Source organism: Oncorhynchus gorbuscha, linkage group LG05 (assembly GCF_021184085.1).
Source record: "Oncorhynchus gorbuscha isolate QuinsamMale2020 ecotype Even-year linkage group LG05, OgorEven_v1.0, whole genome shotgun sequence".
NCBI lineage: Eukaryota > Metazoa > Chordata > Actinopteri > Salmoniformes > Salmonidae > Oncorhynchus > Oncorhynchus gorbuscha.
The window spans coordinates 2032632-2042566 of NC_060177.1; the positions used below are offsets into that span (position 1 = coordinate 2032632).

General features: G+C 43.2%; 1 protein-coding gene across 1 annotated transcript; it reads right to left on the reverse strand.

The window, feature by feature from the left end:
* Positions 1 to 1349: 1349 nt before the first annotated feature.
* On the reverse strand, positions 1350 to 9935 carry LOC124034984 (acyl-coenzyme A diphosphatase NUDT19-like). The gene is made up of 3 exons (XM_046348375.1): positions 9022 to 9935; positions 8153 to 8360; positions 1350 to 1760 (listed from the first exon to the last, which is right to left on the reverse strand). The coding sequence occupies exons 1-3, from the start codon at positions 9814 to 9816 to the stop codon at positions 1540 to 1542; spliced, it is 1224 nt and encodes a 407-aa protein (XP_046204331.1). The 5' UTR covers positions 9817 to 9935; the 3' UTR covers positions 1350 to 1539.

A 9935-nucleotide genomic window follows, 5' to 3' on the forward strand; every position in this document is an offset into this window, starting at 1 on the left:
GCACTACTTTAGACCAGAGCCCTATAGGACCCTATTCACTATATAGTGCACTACTTTAGACCAGAGCCCTATAGGACCCTATTCCCTATATAGTGCACTACTTTAGACCAGAGCCCTATAGGACCCTATTCACTATATAGTGCACTACTTTAGATCAGAGACCTATGACACCCTATTCCCTATATAGTGCACTACTTTAGACCAGAGCCCTATAGGACCCTATTCCCTATATAGTGCACTACTTTAGACCAGAGCCCTATAGAACCCTATTCCCTATATAGTGCACTACTTTAGACCAGAGCCCTATAGGACCCTATTCACTATATAGTGCACTACTTTAGACCAGAGCCCTATAGGACCCTATTCACTATATAGTGCACTACTTTAGACCAGAGCCCTATAGGACCCTATTCACTATATAGTGCACTACTATAGACCAGAGCCCTATAGGACCGTATTCACTATATAGTGCACTACTTTAGACCAGAGCCCTATAGGACCCTATTCCCTATATAGTGCACTACTTTAGACCAGAGCCCTATAGGACCCTATTCACTATATAGTGCACTACTTTAGACCAGAGCCCTATAGGACCCTATTCACTATATAGTGCACTACTTTAGACCAGAGTCCTATAGGACCCTATTCACTATATAGTGCACTACTTTAGACCAGAGCCCTATAGGACCCTATTCACTATATAGTGCACTACTTTAGACCAGAGCCCTATAGGACCCTATTCACTATATAGTGCACTACTTTAGACCAGAGCCCTATAGGACCCTATTCACTATATAGTGCACTACTTTAGACCAGAGCCCTATAGGACCCTATTCACTATATAGTGCACTACTTTAGACCAGAGCCCTATAGGACCCTATTCCCTATATAGTGCACTACTTTAGACCAGAGCCCTATAGGACCCTATTCACTATATAGTGCACTACTTTAGACCAGAGACCTATGACACCCTATTCCCTATATAGTGCACTACTTTAGACCAGAGCCCTATAGGACCCTATTCACTATATAGTGCACTACTTTAGACCAGAGCCCTATAGGACCCTATTCCCTATATAGTGCACTACTTTAGACCAGAGCCCTATAGGACCCTATTCCCTATATAGTGCACTACTTTAGACCAGAGCCCTATAGGACCCTATTCCCTATATAGTGCACTACTTTAGACCAGAGCCCTATAGAACCCTATTCCCTATATAGTGCACTACTTTAGACCAGAGCCCTATAGGACCCTATTCACTATATAGTGCACTACTTTAGACCAGAGCCCTATAGAACCCTATTCCCTATATAGTGCACTACTTTAGACCAGAGCCCTATAGGACCCTATTCCCTATATAGTGCACTACTTTAGACCAGAGCCCTATAGGACCCTATTCCCTATATAGTGCACTACTTTAGACCAGAGCCCTATGACACCCTATTCCCTATATAGTGCACTACTTTAGACCAGTAGTTTGTGTATCTCTGCTGAAAGGTAATTGGGAATAGGGTGCCATTTGAGTGTCAACCCGTCTCTCAGAGCTGACTGCTGGTGCCGGTTCTCAGGCTGGACCGCGTGAAGGGCAGCAGGTGGTTGTATTTGGGTGTGATGGTGATGACAGCAGCAGCGGTGTAGGGGTCCAAGGCTACGATCCGGTGCAGTGCTGAACAGCCCTGATGAAGCTCATTAAGGCTCTGGTCTGTGTTCAGGGTCACATCCATCTGACATGACCCCTCCTCTGGGTACATCTCGTCACCTGGTAAGAGAAGGAGACACACACACACGTTAAACAGTAAAACGATCATCTGGCAGTAACCATATCAAATCAGATGGTCAGTTTTGACTTCAACATGAGAAGAAAAACCCCTAAATTCACAGAGTGAATAACATAACAAACAACAGAAACCTAAAGATCTCCTTTTCTCTCAACTGAAGAAGTCGGCTTAGAGCCCAAATCTCTCTCCATGAAGTCAAAAGGGCACTAGATGACTGATAAAGGGCACTAGATGACTGATAAAGGGCACTAGATGACTGATAAAGGGCACTAGATGACTGATAAAGGGCACTAGATGACTGATAAAGGGCACTAGATGACTGATAAAGGGCACTAGATGACTGATAAAGGGCACTAGATGACTGATAAAGGGCACTAGATGACTGATAAAGGGCACTAGATGACTGATAAAGGGCACTAGATGACGTGGATATAGGACACTAGATGACGTGGATAAAGCTCACTAGATGACGTGGATAAAGGGCACTAGATGACGTGGATAAAGGGCACTAGATGACGTGGATAAAGGGCACTAGATGACTGATAAAGGGCACTAGATGACTGATAAAGGGCACAAGATGACGTGGATAAAGGGCACTAGATGACGTGGATAAAGGGCACTAGATGACGTGGATAAAGGGCACTAGATGACGTGGATAAAGGGCACTAGATGACATGGATAAAGGGCACTAGATGACGTGGATAAAGGGCACTAGATGACGTGGATAAAGGGCACTAGATGACGTGGATAAAGGGCACTAGATGACGTGGATAAAGGGCACTAGATGACTGATAAAGGGCACTAGATGACTGATAAAGGACACTAGATGACTGATAAAGGGCACTAGATGACTGATAAAGGGCACTAGATGACTGATAAAGGACACTAGATGACTGATAAAGGGCACTAGATGACTGATAAAGGGCACTAGATGACGTGGATATAGGACACTAGATGACGTGGATAAAGCTCACTAGATGACGTGGATAAAGGGCACTAGATGACGTGGATAAAGGGCACTAGATGACGTGGATAAAGGGCACTAGATGACGTGGATAAAGGGCACTAGATGACGTGGATAAAGGGCACTAGATGACTGATAAAGGGCACAAGATGACGTGGATAAAGGGCACTAGATGACGTGGATAAAGGGCACTAGATGACGTGGATAAAGGGCACTAGATGACGTGGATAAAGGGCACTAGATGACGTGGATAAAGGGCACGTTGGAAAGAAAATCGTAATTAATGTGTTGCCAGCAGCACAGTTGCAGTCACCAATGCTCGGGATAACATTAAAACTGCCTAACCAGCTCTGCCAGGGCCAGTAAAATGATCAGAGTGTCATTTGTGTCTGGAAGATGCAAGCAAGCCAAAGATAGCCAGTCAGCTTGGGGGCTTGACTGCTGTTAGGTCAGAACGCTCGGTTCAACCCTACTCCTCGGCCAGAGCGTCCAGTGTGCCCTCTGAACTCTCTGAGAGCGGAAGGCCCTGAATTCACGAATGGACAATCTGACAACACTCTGAATTAAGTAAATGTTTACTCTAACCTGGGAGGAGTGATATGTAGTAATCAGACCCTTCATGTAAACACTAACCTGGGAGGAGTGATATGTAGTAATCAGACCCTTCATGTAAACACTAACCTGGGAGGAGTGATATGTAGTAATCAGACCCTTCATGTAAACACTAACCTGGGAGGAGTGATATGTAGTAATCAGACCCTTCATGTAAACTCTAACCTGGGAGGAGTGATATGTAGTAATCAGACCCTTCATGTAAACACTAACCTGGGAGGAGTGATATGTAGTAATCAGATATAAACACTAACCTGGGAGGAGTGATATGTAGTAATCAGATATAAACACTAACCTGGGAGGAGTGATATGTAGTAATCAGACCCTTCATGTAAATATAAACACTAACCTGGGAGGAGTGATATGTAGCAATCAGACCCTTCATGTAAATATAAACACTAACCTGGGAGGAGTGATATGTAGTAATCAGACCCTTCATGTAAATATAAACTCTAACCTGGGAGGAGTGATATGTAGCAATCAGATATAAACACTAACCTGGGAGGAGTGATATGTAGTAATCAGACCCTTCATGTAAACACTAACCTGGGAGGAGTGATATGTAGTAATCAGACCCTTCATGTAAACACTAACCTGGGAGGAGTGATATGTAGTAATCAGACCCTTCATGTAAATATAAACACTAACCTGGGAGGAGTGATATGTAGTAATCAGACCCTTCATGTAAATATAAACACTAACCTGGGAGGAGTGATATGTAGTAATCAGACCCTTCATGTAAATATAAACTCTAACCTGGGAGGAGTGATATGTAGTAATCAGACCCTTCATATAAACACTAACCTGGGAGGAGTGATATGTAGTAATCAGACCCTTCATGTAAATATAAACACTAACCTGGGAGGAGTGATAAGTAGTAATCAGACCCTTCATGTAAATATAAACACTAACCTGGGAGGAGTGATATGTAGTAATCAGACCCTTCATGTAAATATAAACACTAACCTGGGAGGAGTGATAAGTAGTAATCAGACCCTTCATATAAACACTAACCTGGGAGGAGTGATATGTAGTAATCAGACCCTTCATGTAAACACTAACCTGGGAGGAGTGATATGTAGTAATCAGACCCTTCATATAAACACTAACCTGGGAGGAGTGATATGTAGTAATCAGACCCTTCATGTAAATATAAACACTAACCTGGGAGGAGTGATATGTAGTAATCAGACCCTTCATGTAAATATAAACACTAACCTGGGAGGAGTGATAAGTAGTAATCAGACCCTTCATGTAAATATAAACACTAACCTGGGAGGAGTGATATGTAGTAATCAGATATAAACACTAACCTGGGAGGAGTGATATGTAGTAATCAGACCCTTCATGTAAACACTAACCTGGGAGGAGTGATATGTAGTAATCAGACCCTTCATGTAAATATAAACACTAACCTGGGAGGAGTGATATGTAGTAATCAGACCCTTCATGTAAACACTAACCTGGGAGGAGTGATATGTAGTAATCAGACCCTTCATGTAAATATAAACACTAACCTGGGAGGAGTGATATGTAGTAATCAGACACTTCATGTAAATATAAACTCTAACCTGGGAGGAGTGATATGTAGTAATCAGACCCTTCATGTAAATATAAACACTAACCTGGGAGGAGTGATATGTAGTAATCAGACCCTTCATGTAAATATAAACTCTAACCTGGGAGGAGTGATATGTAGTAATCAGATATAAACACTAACCTGGGAGGAGTGATATGTAGTAATCAGATATAAACACTAACCTGGGAGGAGTGATATGTAGTAATCAGATATAAACACTAACCTGGGAGGAGTGATATGTAGTAATCAGACCCTTCATGTAAATATAAACACTAACCTGGGAGGAGTGATATGTAGCAATCAGACCCTTCATGTAAATATAAACACTAACCTGGGAGGAGTGATATGTAGTAATCAGACCCTTCATGTAAATATAAACTCTAACCTGGGAGGAGTGATATGTAGCAATCAGATATAAACACTAACCTGGGAGGAGTGATATGTAGTAATCAGACCCTTCATGTAAACACTAACCTGGGAGGAGTGATATGTAGTAATCAGACCCTTCATGTAAACACTAACCTGGGAGGAGTGATATGTAGTAATCAGACATAAACACTAACCTGGGAGGAGTGATATGTAGTAATCAGACCCTTCATGTAAATATAAACACTAACCTGGGAGGAGTGATATGTAGTAATCAGACCCTTCATGTAAATATAAACTCTAACCTGGGAGAAGTGATATGTAGTAATCAGACACTTCATGTAAATATAAACTCTAACCTGGGAGGAGTGATATGTAGTAATCAGACCCTTCATGTAAATATAAACACTAACCTGGGAGGAGTGATCAGTAATCAGACCCTTCATGTAAATATAAACTCTAACCTGGGAGGAGTGATATGTAGTAATCAGACCCTTCATGTAAATATAAACTCTAACCTGGGAGGAGTGATATGTAGTAATCAGACCCTTCATGTAAACACTAACCTGGGAGGAGTGATATGTAGTAATCAGATATAAACACTAACCTGGGAGGAGTGATATGTAGTAATCAGACCCTTCATGTAAATATAAACACTAACCTGGGAGGAGTGATATGTAGTAATCAGACCCTTCATGTAAATATAAACTCTAACCTGGGAGGAGTGATATGTAGTAATCAGACCCTTCATGTAAACACTAACCTGGGAGGAGTGATATGTAGTAATCAGATATAAACACTAACCTGGGAGGAGTGATATGTAGTAATCAGACCCTTCATGTAAATATAAACACTAACCTGGGAGGAGTGATATGTAGTAATCAGACCCTTCATGTAAATATAAACTCTAACCTGGGAGGAGTGATATGTAGTAATCAGACCCTTCATGTAAATATAAACTCTAACCTGGGAGGAGTGATATGTAGTAATCAGACCCTTCATATAAACACTAACCTGGGAGGAGTGATATGTAGTAATCAGACCCTTCATGTAAACACTAACCTGGGAGGAGTGATATGTAGTAATCAGACCCTTCATATAAACTCTAACCTGGGAGGAGTGATATGTAGTAATCAGACCCTTCATGTAAATATAAACTCTAACCTGGGAGGAGTGATATGTAGTAATCAGACCCTTCATGTAAATATAAACTCTAACCTGGGAGGAGTGATATGTAGTAATCAGACCCTTCATGTAAATATAAACACTAACCTGGGAGGAGTGATATGTAGTAATCTGACCCTTCATGTAAATATAAACTCTAACCTGGGAGGAGTGATAAGTAGTAATCAGACCCTTCATGTAAATATAAACACTAACCTGGGAGGAGTGATATGTAGTAATCAGACCCTTCATGTAAATATAAACACTAACCTGGGAGGAGTGATAAGTAGTAATCAGACCCTTCATATAAACACTAACCTGGGAGGAGTGATATGTAGTAATCAGACCCTTCATATAAACACTAACCTGGGAGGAGTGATATGTAGTAATCAGACCCTTCATGTAAATATAAACACTAACCTGGGAGGAGTGATATGTAGTAATCAGACCCTTCATGTAAATATAAACACTAACCTGGGAGGAGTGATATGTAGTAATCAGACCCTTCATGTAAACTCTAACCTGGGAGGAGTGATATGTAGTAATCAGACCCTTCATGTAAATATAAACTCTAACCTGGGAGGAGTGATATGTAGTAATCAGACCCTTCATGTAAATATAAACTCTAACCTGGGAGGAGTGATATGTAGTAATCAGACCCTTCATGTAAATATAAACTCTAACCTGGGAGGAGTGATATGTAGTAATCAGACCCTTCATGTAAACTCTAACCTGGGAGGAGTGATATGTAGTAATCAGACCCTTCATGTAAATATAAACACTAACCTGGGAGGAGTGATATGTAGTAATCAGACCCTTCATGTAAACTCTAACCTGGGAGGAGTGATATGTAGTAATCAGACCCTTCATGTAAACTCTAACCTGGGAGGAGTGATATGTAGTAATCAGACCCTTCATGTAAACTCTAACCTGGGAGGAGTGATATGTAGTAATCTAACCTGGGAGGAGTGATATGTAGCAATCAGACCCTTCATGTAAACTCTAACCTGGGAGGAGTGATATGTAGTAATCAGACCCTTCATGTAAATATAAACACTAACCTGGGAGGAGTGATATGTAGTAATCAGATATAAACACTAACCTGGGAGGAGTGATATGTAGTAATCAGACCCTTCATGTAAACTCTAACCTGGGAGGAGTGATATGTAGTAATCAGATATAAACACTAACCTGGGAGGAGTGATATGTAGTAATCAGATATAAACTCTAACCTGGGAGGAGTGATATGTAGTAATCAGACCCTTCATGTAAATATAAACACTAACCTGGGAGGAGTGATATGTAGTAATCAGACCCTTCATGTAAATATAAACTCTAACCTGGGAGGAGTGATATGTAGTAATCAGACCCTTCATGTAAACACTAACCTGGGAGGAGTGATATGTAGTAATCAGACCCTTCATGTAAACACTAACCTGGGAGGAGTGATATGTAGTAATCAGACCCTTCATGTAAACACTAACCTGGGAGGAGTGATATGTAGTAATCAGACCCTTCATGTAAATATAAACACTAACCTGGGAGGAGTGATATGTAGTAATCAGACCCTTCATGTAAATATAAACTCTAACCTGGGAGGAGTGATCTGTAGTAATCAGACCCTTCATGTAAACACTAACCTGGGAGGAGTGATATGTAGTAATCAGACCCTTCATGTAAACACTAACCTGGGAGGAGTGATATGTAGTAGCTGTCTGACACCATGCGGACAGGGAGCCACTGTTCACAGCCCTCTGAAGCTCTCTGTCTGGAGAAGCTGTGGAGGTTCTGCAGGGAGGGGAACCGGCACATACGGCTGAGATCATAGAACTGTGGAGGGGCTATCCACATCTCTCTGGCCTGGTAACTGTGGAGGATCTCTGGGGGAGTGGACCACTGAGAGAGGGGAGACGAGAGGGTGAGGGGAGAGAGAGGGAGAGGGGAGGAGAGAGAGGGAGAGGGGAGGAAAGAGAGAGGGAGAGGGGATAGAGAGGGGAGGGGAGAGGGGAGAGAGAGGGAGAGGGGAGAGAGAGGGAGAGGGGAGGAAAGAGAGAGCGAGAGGGGAGGGGAGAGAGGGGAGGAGAGAGAGAGGGAGAGGAGAGAGGGGAGGAGAGGGAGAGGGGATGGGAGAGAGAGGGAGAGGGGAGGGGAGAGAGAGGGAGAGGGAGGGGATAGAGAGGAGAGGAGAGAGAGGGGAGAGAGAGGGAGAGGGAGAGGGGAGGAAAGAGAGAGGGAGAGGGGAGGGGATAGAGAGGAGAGGAGAGGAGAGAGGAGGGGAGAGGGGAGAGAGGGGAGAGGGGAGGAAAGAGAGAGGGAGAGGGGAGGAAAGAGAGAGGGAGAGGGGAGGGGAGAGAGAGGGAGAGGGGAGGGAAGGAGAGAGAGAGAGAAGGACAGAGAGGGGAGGAGAGAGAGAGAGGGGTTTAGGTTAGACTCAGATCAAATGAACAGTTTACAACAATATTATGAACTGATAAAGACATCATGAATGAATATAGTCACTTAAACCTTTGAACACAACAATAAAATACACGTTCACCTTACTAAGCTATGGTATCACCTTAAAGTGCACAATTTCCTTCTCGTCTTGTAGGGTGTGAGGTGGTGTTTCTTGCAAGCAGCACATGTAGAAGGCCGTGTCGTACCTCCTCTGTTTCCCGTACACACCAGTAGGGGTCAGCCAGTTGCCCCATTCATGCAGAGCCCAGATGTTAGGTAGACACTCCAGCTCCTTACACATTCTGATGAAGTTAGAAGGGTTCTCGTTTACCAGCACTCTCCATTTAGCCAATTCACTCGTGTCACAGAGATCAGTTATTCTGGTTAATTCGGGTTGACTGTATCGGTTGTTCTCGATGCTGCTGTTAAATAAAGTACTCTCTTCCTCTTTTGGCACGACTAGAAGTACACCGGACTCCTCGAACGTCTCCCTCACTGCACAGATTCTAAATGCGACGTCACCCGGAACGAGAGAACCCAGTCTCTTCCTGTCAGTGGCGAAGATGGGAGGTCTCGTCTCCGGCGGCTGTTTCACAAATCCAAGTCCAAAATTCGGTGAGCGCCGAAAAGACTGAAAAAGATCAAGCCATTCACTTGAGAAATCTGACGGATCCACAAGACCGCCGGGAAAGACATAAGCATTCGGCATGAAACCACTCGTACCGCTTCGTTTCAACAACAACACTTCATAGTCGAAGGCTAACCTGTCAGGCATGTCGGAGTGCTCACTGATCGCAGGTGCAGAGGTGCCTTTATCGACACACCTTGTCAAACTATCTACAGGGAGTTTATGTCTCGTACCAGCAGCTAGTATGACCGTCGCGGCCTCCTTCCAGTGTCTCAGAGCCGTATTCATCTTTAGGTCGTTTTAATCTCTCATTTCCAATGGTGTTATTCTGAAGCAAAGTCCACAACACCAACGTCAAATGTTATTGTGTTGATGTGTCGTCATACGAGCAGGAAGGTCAAGGGCGT

What these genes read in the sequence shown, in the direction of transcription:
- LOC124034984 (XM_046348375.1), bottom strand. Translation starts at nt 9,816, where the DNA reads ATGAATACGGCTCTGAGACACTGGAAGGAGGCCGCGACGGTCATACTA. An exon ending in AGGAAATTGTGCACTTTAAG is followed by an intron (nt 8,361 to 9,021) that starts GTGATACCATAG and finishes CCCCTCTCTCAG; the next exon opens with TGGTCCACTCCCCCAGAGAT. An exon ending in CTACATATCACTCCTCCCAG is followed by an intron (nt 1,761 to 8,152) that starts GTTAGTGTTTAC and finishes TTCTCTTACCAG; the next exon opens with GTGACGAGATGTACCCAGAG.